Source organism: Numenius arquata, chromosome 10, assembly GCF_964106895.1.
Source record: "Numenius arquata chromosome 10, bNumArq3.hap1.1, whole genome shotgun sequence".
Lineage (NCBI taxonomy): Eukaryota > Metazoa > Chordata > Aves > Charadriiformes > Scolopacidae > Numenius > Numenius arquata.
Genome location: NC_133585.1, coordinates 439,974 through 457,681, shown reverse-complemented (window position 1 = coordinate 457,681; position 17,708 = coordinate 439,974). Strand labels below are relative to the sequence as shown.

At 38.9% G+C, this 17,708-nt stretch overlaps 1 protein-coding gene across 1 annotated transcript; it reads right to left on the bottom strand.

Moving 5' to 3' along the window:
• Nucleotides 1-230: 230 nt before the first annotated feature.
• KIF11 (kinesin family member 11) lies at nt 231-17,383 on the bottom strand. The gene is made up of 22 exons (XM_074155125.1): nt 17,304-17,383; nt 14,486-14,618; nt 14,257-14,354; nt 14,097-14,175; nt 13,574-13,759; nt 13,366-13,490; nt 11,590-11,680; nt 11,258-11,500; nt 11,052-11,147; nt 10,281-10,369; nt 9,677-9,764; nt 8,677-8,865; nt 7,520-7,727; nt 7,091-7,263; nt 6,653-6,775; nt 5,515-5,673; nt 4,975-5,114; nt 4,041-4,320; nt 2,812-3,034; nt 2,405-2,559; nt 1,966-2,082; nt 231-1,248 (listed from the first exon to the last, which is right to left on the bottom strand). The coding sequence occupies exons 1-22, from the start codon at nt 17,381-17,383 to the stop codon at nt 1,123-1,125; spliced, it is 3,201 nt and encodes a 1,066-aa protein (XP_074011226.1). The 3' UTR covers nt 231-1,122.
• Nucleotides 17,384-17,708: the final 325 nt, after the last annotated feature.

Here is a 17,708-nt window from a genome sequence, read left to right as displayed (position 1 = left end):
ACCTTTTTCTGTCTCTACCAGCAAGACCGCAATGTGCCCAAAGCGGATCTAGTTGGCAGACATGCTCAAAGGCAAATAGACACACGAACCACCCACTGGAAGAAAGGTCAACCTAAGCCTACAAGCCAGATATAGAAAAATGAACAATCTCTTAAATCATGCTTTGATAATTTGCTAAGAATAGTGCTTCAATGTAAATTAAATTCAACGAAATTCACTGATATTATACAACATAGGAGCTGGATTTGTAACCAGGTTTGCATGTTTTAATGTCAAGTATCTACACCTTAAAAGAAACACTGCCAGTTTATAATACGTCAGCTGTAGTTGACAAAATCATATCCAAGGTAAGACATCACAGCTGCAGGTCAAGAGGAAGATAGAACAGCAGGGTTCAAAACAAAAACAAGCCAACAACCCAAAACCCAGCAGTGAGACTAGCTTTCATGTACTGAAGAGGCACCAAAATAAAGCAATTGTCTATTATGAAATAAGAGAAGAAACCATCCTTTTCTGACAGCACAAGACTTATGAGATAGCTGCTAATGTTTTAGGTAAATTAAACCTGGAAATATAAGATGAAAGTCATGTAAGCTTGTCCTGCTCTGAAGGAGGTGCTTATACAGTTTTTTCTCCCATGTAATCAATGATTTATTTGAGGTATCCCAGTCAAAAGAGAGCTATCTACTTCATAGAAACAGGAATCAGACTAAAAAGCAGGTACAAAAACAGAACACTTATTTACAGTTAATTAAAAAATAAAATGGTAGCTGGTAATGCTGACAAAGCATTTTTCCACATCCCTTTCTGCTCTGTTCTAAATTTACTGAGAAACAGAAAAGGATCTCTTACTTGACAACATAAACATCTATTTAACATACAGCACCATAATCTGCAGGTTGGTTTTTTTTAATATTAAAAAAAAAAAAGTTTGTTAATACTTTGCAAGCTATAGCATATGAGAACAGGACAAAGGCAGGACATCTGGCAGGCCAATCTTTTGATCCAACCTCCCATCAATATATCAGTATATACAAAGACCAAGAATAACCAATGAAAGCCATGGCTCAGTAGACAATGAGACAAAAGTATTTCAAAACATGGATCTGCAGTGGGTACATCTTAGTTCAGTGATCTCAAAGGAGGCTTAGATTTGGGAAGAAACTGTTCTGTCATATCCTCTATTTTGTTCTTCTCCACTGTAGCTGCAGATTTGTTCTCTTTATCCTTTTTGTGACTCCGTTTGTGCTGGGATTTAAAGAAAATGGCCCAACGTTAAGAGAATACAAGGAAATTAAAGACTACTTGTTCATGTACAATGCAGTATACAGTGTTCTGAGGAAAAAAGAGTTGGTAGAACTCCTGAAAAAGGTTTCTAATATCGCATTTACTAAAGAGATTTATTGCAGACATCTGGAAGTTCAGCAGCTGCTTTTAAGGAATCCATGACAAGTAAATACACTCCCCCCCACCTCCCAAGCCAAACCCAAACTTAATATACCAGAGGTTTACACAGATACATCGGCAGAGCAAGAGGATCAAAGGGAAGGAAGACAGTAAAAAACAAGCAAACAAACAAAAAAACCCCCCATCAGTGAAGAACCAAGAATGTTAATATTTATCTGGCCTCTAAGGAAATACTCCATATCTAATTTCAGCTTTTCCATTAAAACACATGTGTTTATGTCTAGCAAATTATGACTTTTTTCATGCAGGATTATTTGCTGAGGATTTTTCTACTGTCTGTCCAGTTTGTCAGGAATTTTCATTATTTTATCTGCTGTTAATTGTTATCAGAATCTGCTGTTATTTTAGCTCAAGTTCACAAAGCATATTTTACCGGATCTAGAGAAGTTGTAAGACTACACTACACAACAGTAGGTGACTTTAGACTACAGCACTATCACAGAACAATACTTCTCCTTCACTCTTAAATACACAGCTTGGAGTATCTGTGGAAGTTACCTGGAAAAAGGGAATACCACCATTTGTATGGCAGCATATGTTTGTATCCATGAAGGATTTGTCACTAGCAAGGCTTTCACAGGATCCTTGCAGCCCTTCCTCCTCTTCCAACAGGTCCTAAATAAGAAGTTATCAGAAAAATGCATTTGATGTCTGAATTTCATAGGTGAATTTACTAAGCATGATCACATTTATAAAAGTCATGGCACTCTCATTTTTGAAAAACAGAAATGAAAGTGTCTAAATTATTAATATCTTCTCTTATTTTTCAAGGTACTGTTTTTGCCAGAAGCTCAGCACACGCGACTCCTAGTACCCTGTGAAACACAAAGGCTGCAACAGCTCTGGGGCTCCAGTCAGCTTTCCACAGTAGCATGAAAAAACTCCTAAAGATGCAAAATCTTCACTGAAGAGGCTCGTTTGCCATTCATACACATACCTGATCTGCATCCTGCTCCACCTCCCTTGTCACACCGTTTAGCATATTATTGAGCTTTGATTGGTTTTGCCTTAATTGCTCTAGTAGAAGTTCCCGGGGTTCTGTTCTCACAAGTGTGACTGGATAGAAGTAGTCTCTTCTCTGTGGAGTTGTCCCTTTAATGAAGATTGTACACTAGTGAAAGGCACTATTAAACACTTTCAGCATTTGCTTTCATTACAGATCCCTGATTTTACATTAACTCAATGCAGAAATCATGCTTTGTTCAGTCATCATTCTTAGCACGCACCTTAAAAAAGGTGTGAGGCTGCTAGTTACATTATGTTCCCATTAACCTTCAACTTACGAATTCTGCAACTCAACTTGCTTTCTATAAGACCATTCTGTCCCCAACCTACTTTAAATACCTGTTGGAATATCCACTTTAAGGTCCTCTTGCAGGAAACCATTAACCTGAGTCAGCCCATGCTGTGCTTCCTCATTAAGTGCCAGCTTCTGCTCCAGAAGTATCTCCTGATCAACCTTTATCTGATCAAGAAGGCCACTTAGTACCTTCTCCTCAGCAGCCTTTTGTCTACCAATATGGTCAGCAATTTCAGCTATTACTTTATTGCAGTTTTCTTCATTTTCCTGAAAACAAAACAAAAAAAACCCCAACCAAATCACCAACTTAACAGGAAAGGTAAAGTTATGGCCTCCTTTCTAAGATGTGGTGCATGATTAGTGACATGACCTGAAACGAAACAGCTGAGACCTCAAATTGAGAAGTTTCAGTGCCAGTTCTACACTCTCATTTCGAGAGCTATCTTCAGAAGAGAGTCACTTTCTTAGATAGTATGATCATTTTATAAAGCTACTCATAAGAAAAGAGATGATTCCATCTCGTTCAGATCAGGCTCTTCATGCTTCAATACACAACCCTCCACAGAATTAGGATATTCAAGCGAAAGTGAAAATCCTGCAAGCACTAGAAGATTTATGTGTTTGTAGGGGAAAAGGAGGAAAACATATTTTTAGCCATTCCCATTGGAATGAAACTTCTGTAGCGTTCAGTAGGTATAACAAATACAGGGGTGCCTTGAGAGTGCAAATGTTTTAACAGTTGGGTTTTTTTTTTTTCCTGAAAGTTAGCAAAATGTTGGATTTGCCTATTTCATTACTTATTATAACAATAAAACAAGAAGGGTGGGAAGAACTAGCAGATACCTACAATGAATGCTTTCTCCCATAATGGTAATCCATCTGACCAATAAAGTAATTTGCATCCTCCAGAATATAGTCTGTATTTGATCATTGTGCAAATCTCCCAAGGACAGTACTTTAGAATTAGAGAAATATACTACTAAAAAGATGTTAAAAAGCCCAAATTACAAATGGAAGTTAGCAACATGGGATTCATCACAGCACCATTTTTTTGATATTACTTGCACTTTAAGTTCAAAGTCTTCCTCTTTAATTAAACTTTTGATTTCCTTTAATTGCATCTATTTAAGCTGAGTAACATGAGTCTGCGGTGATTCAAAAAAACCCCAATTTTGTTCTGACTACGTGACAACTTCCCCCCCCCCCCCCCCCAAGTTCTGCTGTAAATGTATGTTTCAGAATGTGTTATTAGACTGCAAATGGCTATAGGTACCTTTTGGAAACACTGAAGTTGCTCTCTCTCATCAGTGAAAGATGACAGCTGCCGATCGGCAAAGTTGACCACCTGAGCACTTGTAAATTCACCCCATTTATCAGTATCCAGAGACACATTTTTGAGATTGCTGAGAAGTTGTTGACAGTGGTCAGTGGATTCTTCCAGAATAATTTTGTTTTCATCATTTATGATCCTGAGCTCTTGAGAGAAATTATCCAGAGATGCAATAAATTTGCTGTGATTGGAAGTTGTACTGCTGACTAGGTTTGTAGTTTTCCTGCAACAACATATTTGTAACAGTTCAGAAATTTTTGAAAGGTGAATTTGGCATGTTTTTAAGTGTAGAATGTGTTAAGACCAGAATCAGTGAAGTAGCATGGTTCTATCAAACCAGTTAATTATGATGTTGTGGCTCTATTCAGTACAAATTGCAGCACTCTTGAGTGCTAGGTTTGTTAAATTCCGCCCCCCCCCAAACCAAACGAAAAAACCCAAACAAACCAAAAAACCAAACCAACATCACCCCCCAAACTAAAACCCAGCAACTTTAGCAAGACCTTAGTTATTCAGTCTGCAACTGAATGAAGCATATGCAGTAGATACACTATTTTACTTCAAGATAAGCCTTTATGATATGAAGTCCTGAAGTCCAACCGCACTGAGGGCTGTTCATCAGCATATTGCTCCCAAAATCATGGTCTCTTATCTGCAATATGCTCTGGAGAGAAGTTTGATGAAAAGCCTTGTAGAGCTACCTTTTACTCTAGGGAAAGATGAACTATCATCTACATTCTGTGCCAGAACTCAGCTCTAACAGCCTTGTCCAGAAGATTTTATAAGCATATAAATACAAAGAGCATCTATTTTGCAGTCCTTTTCATACATAGTTTTATCTTGCATCAACATACACCAAAACTTATCTGTTCCTTACAAGTGAACATTTTCTTGCACAGCAGCAATGGTGGTCTTCACACTTCCATTTTTTGCAAGTACATTATTTAAGTTCTTCTGAGTCTCCTGAGCAAACAGCTCAAGCTGGCTTTGCAGCAAGGACATTAATCCAGCTGCACTCTATAAAGAAAAATGTCACACATTTCAATATTATTCTGCACTTTTTAACATTCTTAAAGGGTACTTGAATGCCTTTATTAAAAATGCAGCAAATAAAAGAGCTTTGTCATTCTACATATGAAGGTACAATTTCTGTGTAGAGAAGATATAGACACTTTGCTTTTGGACATACACGTAAAGGCAGATGTACTGGACGTACTCAGAACAAGGCTAAGTTTTTTTTGTTACATTCCTACATAAGCTTCTTAAAGCAGCCCAACAAAGGCTGAAAAGAATTAGGATCATCAAGTTACTGTCCTAATATTTCTTCTGAAGCGACAACATTTTACTGCTACAAAGAGTTTAAATTAAAGCAAGACATTACACTTGGTGTTAGGGTTTCTTCTTACTCTAAGAATACCTTTGTATGTGCCAACCTCGTCACTTCCACTTCTTCTTTTAAACTCTCACAATCATTCTGAAGCTGAGCAAAAACACTAGCTGTTTCTTCCCGTAATTTTTTCAGAGTGAGAGAAAGATCTCCAAAGAAGGCATCCATTTCCCTTTTATGATCTTCCATCTTTGAAAAAAGTTTTATTTAAAGTTAGGTATTTGTCTTTAGGTAAGAACCGGCTACTTTTCCCGAGCATAATTTATATAGAAACAAGCTCTACCCCAAGGAAATTGTCAAAGGCACTAAGTGTTGCGCATAAAAAATGAAAAATAACACTTAGAGGAATCTGAAGTTACAGACTGGAACTTGGTGTGGGCTTTACCAAAGACACAATCTGGTATGTGAGGTAGACAAAACAGGAAGACACAGACAAGGTACTTGGTTAAGACAAGAGCAGGAAGCAAGAGTTAGTAAACCATGGACTATTTGCTGTCTAAGTCTGAAATCCAATAAAAAGCCTCTAGACAAGGAGAGCTGATTTCATGTGACTTGTAATTGACAGAAGGGAGAAATTCTTCAGTCAGTGCAACACATCACCAGGAAGATAGATTTGGTTTTTAATAAAACAGAAAAAGGAACGAAAGAGTGAGGTTTGTTCTGCATAAACATCACGAGATAGACTAGGACTAAAAGTTGAAGCATAGGATTTTTTTAAGTGCAGTGTTATCTGCACTTATTGTTAACAAGATACATTATCACATTTCTCAGGAATCAAAGTGACTACAGAGAAAGTTTGGTATGAAAGCAGGTGAAACTGGGAGTGATAAGACTTGTATGCGTTAAATATGTCTAAATTGGTTATTTTAGCTTTCTAAATATAGGAGAGACTATATGAAGGATATTATCAAATATTTGTTACATATAGCTTTAATCATCCACGCTAAGCAGTTGTGCCAATATAGCTAATAAGCAAATACACCACACTCAGAAGTGGAAAAGAAGTCTGAAAGAAAGAGCTAAAAGGTAGAACTCAGGGTACAGAATAAAGGAGAAAAGGCCAGAACAAAAGTGGAAACACTGACATCACAGAAAAATCACTTAAGGGTTACCTGTAAATTAAATCAAATAGAAGAGCACAAGCTGAGAGACAAGTTATGTGCATTACCTCGTCAACCGCAGCAGAATATTTTTTCATGTTACTCTGAAACTGACAGTTTAGCCTCAAGACAAATTCTACCATTGGTGTCAAGCTATTTAAAGCTCTTCGTAATCCAGATGTATGTTCCTCCTAGAACAGCGGTAAAAAAAAAAAAAAAGAAAAGTAAACCAGGATGTGACTGTTCCTTCATCTACATTTGTAAGAAGCTATCCAAGTACATATCCACATAGTCTGCTATTAATATTATTTGCTATATAGTGCATTACAGGTTGTGGTGGTGACACGGGAGGGGGAGCAGGGAGGGACATGATCGTGGCAAAGTGCTGAAGCAGAGACGGGTACAGAGAGCATCAGGAAAAAACCCTATACAGTATTTACAGAACCCCTTTTGATCAAGGGCAGTTTCATACATTAAGTAACATAAGAGTATGTAAATTTACTAACAATTAATCCCAGCAGCTCAGCTTTACAACCAAGCGACAGATTCTCATGTTGTGCTATTTTTTCGGACACGTGAGAAACTTCAGCAGACACCAATTCTTTTACAGAGGCAAAAGATGCTGCTACAACTGATGCAAGAATATTAGCTGCTGAAGAACTGGTAGACAGAAGGTCACCTACAAAAGAAATCAAGAAGCGTTACAAATTTTTTTTTTCCAAATTCCACTGTCACCTTATTGCCTCTTACAGCACAGGAAAGCTGTTTATCACCCCAGATACATTATTACTGGTGCAACTGTAATCATTGCTTAAAAACATTGCTTAAAATAAAGCCTCTTCCACTTACTAAAACAGATCTCTTTTAAGAAACTGTCTTTGCAACTACTGTTACACAAATCCAGGATGATGTACTGACATAGATATTATACTTACCTATAAAGTTTGTGTAAGATGTCAACATCTGTTGCTGCTTCAAACTGTTTTCACTAACTGAATCTTGTATTTTGTTGAACAAAACATTCATTTGTCCTGCAAATGTATTTTGGACAACAGCATTGTGTTGATCAACAGCCTTCTTACGGTCCAGTTTCGCATGCAGACCAGACACATCTTTTGTAGTTTCTTCAACTGTACTAAGTAACTGCAATTTTTTTAAAAGTTATTTTAGTCAGTCTTTGAACAAGAAGTCAAGCATATATTCCATAAGGAAAAGCAACTGCAGTTCTGATTTACCAGAGAAGTTCTCCCCCTAGAGACAGGTATTTCCCTTCATCAAGTTACAACTGTTGTGAATCCCGGTATTATGTCATTTATAGCCTTAGAACACAGGAAGAAAGTTACCTACTAGAGACCATTCCTTCTGACTTTGAAATTAGAGAATTAATAAATGACAACCCCAGTATTTAAGGAACTAAGGTATCATTTATCACAAAATAGTAAACAAAAAAATTCTTGACCACTTTAACTTTTTCTGAAAGATTTAACAGTAAACATTCAACCCAAGCAAGAGGATTTCAGTACTAGTTAGCAGGACACTCTCCCTACATCAAGTCTGTTTTGATAATCACAACAAATCTACAAACATCAAAACTGTACTCTAAAATATAGATATGACAGGGCAACAGTTTCCATTATCCACTCAGTGAGTGCAGATTACTGCACATATCTCACCAAAGCTTTTCGTTATTTTTTACTCCAGTTATATATAACTTACTCTTTTGTAGAGTCAGCCGTAAGTTTCTAGTAAAGAAAACTACTCATTTAGCAAAACAACTTATGACAATAAATACTGCAAAGCACTGGAACTCTCACGACAAACTGGCCTGAAGGAAAGGTAGTTCCAGACTAATCCAAACTAATCAGTGTGACTTTAGCAGTCAACTGTCAGTATTATCACAGAGAAAGTCCTACAATCTTTAGTAGCTTTTCATCATAATATAATTTATAGAGCCAATTCTAGTTTTCCATCTTAAATTCAGGTTTTGTCACACTCACATCATGCTTTAGCTACAATGACTTCCTTGAACACCCCATGAAACTCCTAAACACGGGACGCTACCATTACAGTTAGGTGCAAGAACTGTGACAACCTTGCTAGCTGTGCCATGAAGTTTTTGTTCAGTGTTTTCCAAAACTGAAACCACATACTCTTCTTCAGCCAGATGAACCTTGGTTTCGTGCAGATCTTTCTGCGTTTCTTCCAGTTCTTTCTCCTTGATTTGCAGATCTGTTTTACACTGTTCAAGTTCATTTTTACTAACTGTGAATAGTTCAGTGATCTAAAGTGGAAGACAAACATCAATAGGGCAACACTGCTTTTTAGAAGTTCAACAGTCCCACTTTACACCTCTCCAATTATGCTACAATACCAGAAGGCAAGTTGCCATCTACTAATGTACTTTCAGCTGTAAGATTGAGAGATCTGAAACCTAGGCCAGAGAATTGTATAATCCCTGTATTCACCAAAAATATCACATACCAGCACCATTTTTGCTGTAATAATCCCTTGCTTCCCCACTCAAACCACAAGGCCAAACAATTCTTACAGCACAAGGGAAAAAAAACTCCAAACAACCCACAGTAAACAAACCTAAGCAGGTAGAATGAAAAACAGAGTCAGTAAAGCTGATTAAACAGAGTAGTTACATATTCCAGCAAATTAATATCTGCATTTCTTTTAAAAAGGAAGCTCACATTTTCTGTGTAATTTGTTAATGGGAGCTCATCACCTTTTCCTCCATTTCCTCATTCTTTGCTCCTAAGTAGGTATCTGCCAACTGAGATGATACTATTGGACAAGCAGACTTTTGCTGAAAACCCAGCAAAGCAGATGAAAGGTAAAGTGGTAGACATTAAAACAGCTTTAAAAAAAAAAAAAACAAACAACACAACAACATTGTATTCCGCAACTTCATATATGGTATTTCAACTTCACAACTTTAAGTATTAGGAAGCTTCCACTCTTGACTAATGAGGGAACTCTAAGAACAAAACCTCTGATTATTCTTTGCTCAAACTTTTTTCCTCCTTCCCTAAAGATTTCTTTCATTTTTTTGGCAATTCAACCCACAGTTGAGGAACATTACTTACCCTTTTCATTTCTTCCTCCATGATGCTGATTTTATCAATATATTCTGCAATTTGTTCTTCCTGAACTGTCAACTTCCCATTAAGGGCTCTCAAGCAAGGATTAAAACAAAGAAATTAGTCAAGTAACAGCTGATTTCAAGATTAGCTACTGGTTTTTATACTACACATTCAGTAATTTTGAAAAATAAGTATTGCTAACCTATGTACGAAAAGCAGGTAATTTTCACTTAACACAGAAAGGATTTAAGACAATTTTCCATTGTAAACTTTCTGTGTAAAGTAGCCCTCTTACAAATGGAAGTAAAATATACTAAGTTTGCTCTCCTATATGAGCTTCCACTGAAAGAAAGGCTGCATGGTGTAAATCTGTATCCTGGCTATACTTATGGCAAGTTCCACATAAAAATAAGATGCTCAGCGCAAACCTACTCTTTAGGCTTCTACCTGTGTAATAATTAATTTCTAAAGAACAAACTGCCCAGTCAAATTCTCCTATCTTAAATTTTCCAGTGTGAAAATAGATCTGAAAGCATTTCTGTATACAGATAGGTAGCAGTATCTGAAATTTGTTGCTAGCCATGTTATAGAGATTTTGAAGACATACTCATAATTTTCAAGGGAAATATAGACTCCATTTTTTTCTCGTGCAGCAGCAAGGTCTCGCTTCAGGCGCTCAATCTCTTCAGTGTATTCCTGCATAAAGAAATGATCACATGTAAAGCTGAAAATTTCTACTTTACTTCCAAGATTTAGATTAATGGATACTTCACGAAGACGATGTTTTATGGAAGTTTTGCATAAGCATAGGAACAAAGCACTTCTTTTCCAAGTAAATTCAGTATAGCACCATTTAAGTCCATAACATTCGGTATATGTAGAGATTGAAACCTCCCATCTGAACCGTACCCAGTTGCATATAACAGCTTGCAATGGGAATCACAGCTTCTCTAGTAGCAGTCAGCTGCCTTATATTGGCTCTTTGTTCAGACTTAGTGACAAATTCACTTTAATTCAGGTGCTTTCTAGGGAATGAAGCTGCTAATACAGCAAGCCCAGAAAGAGAGTCCAGTGTCATTGAGCAGCTCTTCACTAACTTGTAAGCAGGAAATCCATACACAAATCACAGCTAGTAGCAAGTCCTCTCTATCCAGTTTTTGTCTTCGCAACAGGTTCAGTATCTGCAAAGTAACTAATGCTGTACCAGTAGAGCAGCTTAGTTCAAAAGCATCAGTTCAGTGATTAAAATCACCTCAGAAAAGCACTGCTATTAGTTACAGCTTCTCCACAACTTCTTAATTCCTGCATAGCAAAAGCCATGTTAACAGAATCAAACCTAACCTGTAACTTCACCTGTGAAGATATATGTCTAGCTTACCTTAATAAGAGCTTTTTTTGTTAGCTTCTGATTAACTTCAGGCTTGTTCATTATGTTCTTTGCTCTATGGGCATACTCCAGTGTACTCAGTGTTTCCTGTGATAAACAGATGTAACACTAGGTCAAGCTGAGGAATTAACTGATTTTTGTATCATTAGCAAAATATAATATCTATTTTAGGAATAGATTTTCAGGCTTAAATTTACCTCAAGATTTATAGATGCAGGAGAAACTGTGGCAATTATTGATGTTTTTGTTCGTCCTCCAAGAGAGTCTTGAAGGATTCTCGTGAGTTTAGATTCCCTGTATGGAATATGTGGGGCTCTTTCTACTAGAGCAGTAATAACTCTCCCTAGTGTCAGGAGAGACTGATTGATATTTCCAGCTTCACGAGCTCTTTTGTCAACTGCCCCAGACCGACCAATGTTTTCACTTCCTGCAAGATCAACCTGAAAGAGAAGAACACCACGTTCTGTCTCAAATCACCCTGAAGAATGCTTGCCCCATAGTGTTGCAGATGTTCAGTTCAAACACTTACCAAGTTTAGCTTCCCGATCTTAACAAGTTCTTCTCCATCTACCGTCGTTTCTTTCATATGGATGGTAATCGAAAACACAGAGTGGGAACGGCTATAAAAGAATTCAGTTTCAGACAGACATCCCATTGCAGCCCAATGATCTGCCTCTACATGACACTGCTGCAAGTTAGGTGTCCATGCTCTTTTTAGGGAACACATATGCATTTTCAATACACAAAATTATTCTACCAAGTGTATTTTTATGTGTATACATATGAATAGGGTACTTAAAAGCAACTGAATGATGTTTGCCTCATTCAATCCTGGTAAATTTTATCTTATTTCAACAAAACCAAGAGAAACACTCACTTATGTTTACATTTGTGTGTTCTCAACTCACAGACATGTCAAGAAAACTGGCTTGTAGATTTTAGTCAATACACCAAGAACGGTTTTACAGAACATGAGATTAAGAAATTTAGTTTTCTTTGTTCAGACTAAGAAAATCGGCAAGAAGCTGAATCCAGTATTAAAAATTTGGAAGTTAAATTCAATTTTCATTCAAGACAGTAGTACAGTTTAAGATGATTTGAGCTTATTCCTTTAATAAGTTTTTCTATACATGTCAGCTTCCAATTGTAAAACCATAGGCGTCAAATTACAATAGTTTGATCATATATAAAACAACAGCTCAGGCAGAATGAATTCTCTAAATTCCCTGTAACGTCAGATGAAATTAGCTCTGTGTTCTAATCTGCAGTAGTGAAATACCCATGTACCAGTAGACAGATGTGCTCAGTATATCTTTAACTTAAAATATACCACAGGCAGGGTGTTCCTTGCTCATTGCAACTCTGGATCACTCCTTGTTCACAGTGACATGGATATCACATCTGCAGTTCAGGAGTCAGAAATCAGTAATAAACAATGATATTCTTTTGTCAGGAAGTGTAGTGACAGGACAAGGGGTAATGGTTTTAAATTGGAAGAGGGGAGATTTAGGTTAGATACCAGAAAGAAATTCTTTACTGTGAGGGTGGTGAGGCACTGGAACAGACTGCCCAGGGAAGTTGTGGATGCCCCATCCCTGGAAGTGTTCAAGGCCAGGCTGGATGGGGCTTTGAGCAACCCGCTGTAGTGGAGGTGTCCCGGCCCATGGCAGGGGGGTTGGAACTCGATGATCTTTAAGGTCCCTTCCAACTCTAACCATTCTATGATCCTATGATTTTTGACCAAGGTGTCTCCACTACACACTGATTACAAGCTGCAATCATATAAAGTAGCCTGCACTGCCATACAAAAAGCCCCCTCAATCTTATCCCCAACTTCCACAATCCAGTTTGCAAGTTTTCAGAAGCTGGGGTTTGAAAAGAAAGTCTTGTGTTGACCTGTCAAAAACAGATCTTAGCAGTATTTAGAAATTCCAACTTCAGTAACAAATCCTAATATACCATTTTCTACTGCTGCTGAGGAGAGGAAAGGATACTTGAAACTCTTACACCAAGTTCTTATTTAGTAAACAGGACTGGCAAAAAAAAACCCAACCACCCATAACAGGTAGAAGACAGACAACTCACCTCTAATAAAGGTGTATTCGTGCACTATTAGAATCACCCCACAGGATGTGATAAAGAAGTTCTAACTATGGCTTTCTAACCCACATTTGGCAGTCTGAACTGCCATACATAATCTCAAGATCATGCCAGGTTTGCATTAGCTACATCTTTTACTTCTTCAGTAAGATCCTGTTTAATAAAACAAGAACAAAACAGTTTCTGAAACAGGAAAGATTTGTACCTTGAATATGCATTCAAGTAAGTAGCTGCAGTCGTTCTTTTTGCTGCACCCCTTTCCAGGATTTGGTAGACTTCATTTTTGTTGTGTACAGTTATTTCTTCCAAGCCTTTAATAATTACACCCCTCTGTCAGAAAATAATGCATGCTTATACATCTCTCAACAACTCTGAAAGCTTTAAGCTAACAAATTTTGGAGGACAGCACTAACCTTGTTTCGAGGGTCATCAAACATCTGTAGTCTTTCTCCAACATCAGGAGTAGGATTCAGAAGATCAAAAAGCTCCTCATTATAGATTTCCAAAAGAGAGACTTTGACTGAAAATTCAGTACCATTCTCTGTGAGTTTTTCAAATATTTGATGCAGTGTACGGGGTATTATACCTGCTAGTGGATCCTATAAAGTGAAGTGAAATATTTAATACATAGAAGTACTAAAAGAGATTTGGGGGTGGGGGGTGAAGTTTCAGCTAAATAGTCTGGTTTGATATAAGTAAGAATACCTTGGACAAAGATCATCTCCTACATAAAAATCGCCAAGACATGTACTCTTGCTTAAAGATGTAAAGTTTTGGTTTTCATATAAATGAATGAGACCATTTGTTAGTTTACAAACATTTAAGGAAAGTCACTTCAGGATTCGAAAGCATCAACTATAGGTTTTCTTTAGCCTTCTGCAATTTCTAACTTTGAACTATAATACAGATGAGAAATCTCAGGAGTGAAAAGTATACCTCTTCCCAAGTATATTCCTCATTGGGTGACCGCTCTCCTTCCATCGTGAAAGTCTTACCAGTACCAGTTTGGCCATAACTGTGAGAATAAAAAATTAAATTGTAACTAGAAACTAAAATTCAAATAAAGGTTCCTGTTAATAATTATTGGCTTACTTACGCAAACACTGTACAGTTGTAGCCCATAATAACTTCATCCAAAATGGGACACACCACACTCCGGTATACATCAATCTGCTTTGCCTGAGCTCCAAAAACCTGTTGAGGCAAAGACAACACATCCATTTATCCATACAGTAATGTGTAGCATCACACAGCACAGTCATCAGACCAGAGCAGAAAAGTATCTGAGCCAGTTTCTGTAAGTCCCCCACTTGACAAACAGTTACCATATCAAACGTGTAAGTCTTCCTTGATGTCTTATCAGTCACTCCTCCAGTGCGGACACTGACTTCCTTTCTTGCTTGGTCACAGTCTACAACAGCATAGGAGCTTGCTTTGCGTTCTGAGGCATTAAAAGGCCTAAAAAGGCAGGAGTCAAGAATATCAGGTTGATACCATTGCTAACAAGAACATAAACTGACAAAGCAGTAATATCACTCAGTTTAAGGATCCAGAGTAGTACAATTAGGTAAAAGGAACACAAATCTTTTAACTTAATTTGTTTAATTGTTTAAGGAAAAGCTGCCACAATTTGGCAGTTCCCAGACCTTGTTTCTCCTTCCGCCCACTGTAGGACAACCCAAGTAGCTATAGCTTTTAGTTTGTTTACATATGTATTTTTTAACAAATCCATAAACACTTTTAAGATCATTTAGATGCGCACACAGCTAACTTGCATTAGAAAATGTTGTTCAATTGCAGGGGGGGTGGAAGATTAAAGATACCGAGTAGTTGTATAAACGAGAGCCTTCAAAAAAGGAAAAATTTATTAATGAAAGTTAAGGCAATAGTGAATCGAGCTAACTTTAAATATTTCCTTTTTCATTTACACAAGCAATGAAGTCTACATCTCGCACTGATGAGACAACACTCTAAAGCACCAGAAATACTAACAGACCCTGCTAATAGCAGAACAGTAGACAGCAATACCAGAACCTTTATAGTGCTGATGCATTTGAATAGAATTTAATAAGACAGACAAAGCATTGGATTTGGCAGGAAAAAAGTCCACATAACTTTACATAAAACTCAGTAAAAGGTAACAGAGGTGTCAGGAGTTTCCTGGCTCTTGTGGCTAACATTTCTTCCTCAACAAAGCACTGAGGCTGAAGTGTTAGATACTAGAAAGACCACTAGACACTTTGGTGCAAGACGAGTGGTGACAACAGATGATGACTAAAATCTTGGTTACAGGGGCAAGTTACAGCTTCAGTTTTGTGACTTTTAAAAGAGTAGGAGGCTGAACAATGACTATGTTCTGCTCTGTAATGATATAACAGCTCACCAGTCAAATGCAGGAGCCTTATGGTTCAATAGCCCACAGCTGTGAGATCAGGGAACAATTCAGCTGGGCTGGAGCTCACATGCAGGTCACTGTCATGAGCCACTACACAAGCAGCAACCTGGAATGCCACAGTGGCATTTGATCACAGGCTCATGCCCTCAGGTGTAAAGCATATTAACATGCATATTAACAATGCTAATAGACACATTTTGACTTTCCAAATTCATTTTTTACCAAAGCATAGCGAATGTGTTGCTTGAAAATGTTTTTGATAAGCTCAGACACATCAGGTTTTGGAAGGAAATTAAGACAATTGCATATATCTACCCATCCATAAGATAAGCAGAACCTGACTGATGCAGAAGAAAAAAGAAAAGTGGAAGGAACATTTACTAGCTCAAACACACTGAAGCTCTATTCAAAAAGAAAAACTGTACAAGAGGCAAGAGTAAGGGTGACGTAGAAAATTTTTAGGGTTTAGAGACTATATCTTGATATAGGACTTGATCTGAGTTGCAACAAAAGCAGAACACTACACCGTGGACAATCCTAACACTACTGTCATATTGAGCGTTATATTTAATTAAAATATACATTTAGTGAGGCTACTCCAGCACAATTGAGACTAATCAGATGAAAAAGAAAATGATTGCTCTTGACAGTGCTTCAAACTCAATTGCTTCAATAATTATTCTTTTGCAATAGCCTTGATTTCCATCAGAATCTTCACCAACACATTTGTTTCAGCAGCTCTTTAGTTGTGTTGCAAAAATAAGAGAAAAATCACTTTTAATTTTTTTCATGGTGAATTTATAAAAGTATAAGCATGAGGATATAGTGATTGCAAAAGGCATTAATAACAATAATATATATGCTAGCATTTGCAGATCTGGCTCAAAAAACCCCACACTTCCAAAGGTATTTTGAACACTATTCTTAACCCACCAGGAGTATTAGTTTTAACAAGCAACGCTTGAAGAACATTTCAAATCTAGTATCAGTCTTTAAAGTCACCTCAAAATTACAAAGAGAGCCTAGTTTTATGGCACGTTAAGTTTGTCATATCATACAAAAAAATAAATTAATCTCAGCGACCAAGATAATTGATCATTATTACTTAAGAAGTTGACCCCCATAGTTTCTTGTCTGATTTCAAAGAGTCTGCATCACTGAAGTTATACGAAAGACATATGAAAGCGGCTGTAGCAAAAGTTTTATTAGCTGTTGAACTGTAGCGGCTTCCCAGAGAATCTGGTAGAAAAACGAAATGCAGTTTGTTTTTTCTGTGTCACGAATATCGGTCACACTAACTCTCACCTAGCTCTTCTTAGCCTTCCCACACAGCTTCACGCTGGCCGCGCACCGAATCAAGATAGAAAACCGCAATTTTTTGCCTTTTTAAGATGTAGGAGATTATTCATCGCATTAATTTTGCGGAAGCGGCCACCGTCCCTGCGGGCTGCCGGGACCCGCCACACCGCAGGGTTAACGCCTCGGACAGGCGTTTCAAGGCGCAGCACCGAGCTGGGGGGCAGCGGCGGACTCTCTAATAACCCCGTACCGGGAGGACACCACGCCGCCCCCTTTCCCCGGAGCCGCCGGGCTGCAGCGGGGCAGAGCCGGGGCCGCACGGCGCCCCGTCCGCACCCTGTCACGGGCCCGCCGGGCACTGCGCACAGCGCAGCAAACGCTCCAGACCCGAAACCCGGAGGGATCACGCCGGCTCCAGCGCTCGCCCGGGGGAAGGCCGCCGCGCCTACCTGCACCGCACCACCACCTGGATGTTCTTGCCCTTCTCCTCCTTCTTAGCGCCGCCGCCCTGGAAGCCGAGGGAAGCCATGGCGGGCCAACGCGCGAAACCTGCCGGGGGGCTCGGGAGAGAGGCGAAGCGCCGGCCGCGGTGCTCCGGGGCTCGGGCCAACCGCCCGCCGCTCGCCTCAGCCGCTGCCGCGCGCGCCGCCGCCGACTTTGAACCACGCGCCTCCCGCCCCGGCCCGCCCCGGCCAATCAGCGGGAGCGCGCGCGGGGCACCACGGGACGGGCCGTCGAACGCTGGCGGTGACGCACGGGGCGCGGCGGAAGCGGCGGTGCCTCCCCGCCCGGCGGGGGCCGCGGGGGGTGGCGGGAATTGGGTGAGGGACGGGACGGGACGGGACCAGCATTTG

Excerpts from the sequence above, each read along its gene's own strand:
- KIF11 (XM_074155125.1), bottom strand. The coding sequence starts at position 17,383 with ATGGCTTCCCTCGGCTTCCAGGGCGGCGGCGCTAAGAAGGAGGAGAAG. Across the intron at positions 14,176-14,256 it reads TACAACTGTACAGTGTTTGC|TTATGGCCAAACTGGTACTG; the intron begins GTAAGTAAGCCA and ends TTATTCTCACAG. Across the intron at positions 6,776-7,090 it reads CTGAGCTGCTGGGATTAATT|GAGGAACATACATCTGGATT; the intron begins GTTAGTAAATTT and ends CCGCTGTTCTAG.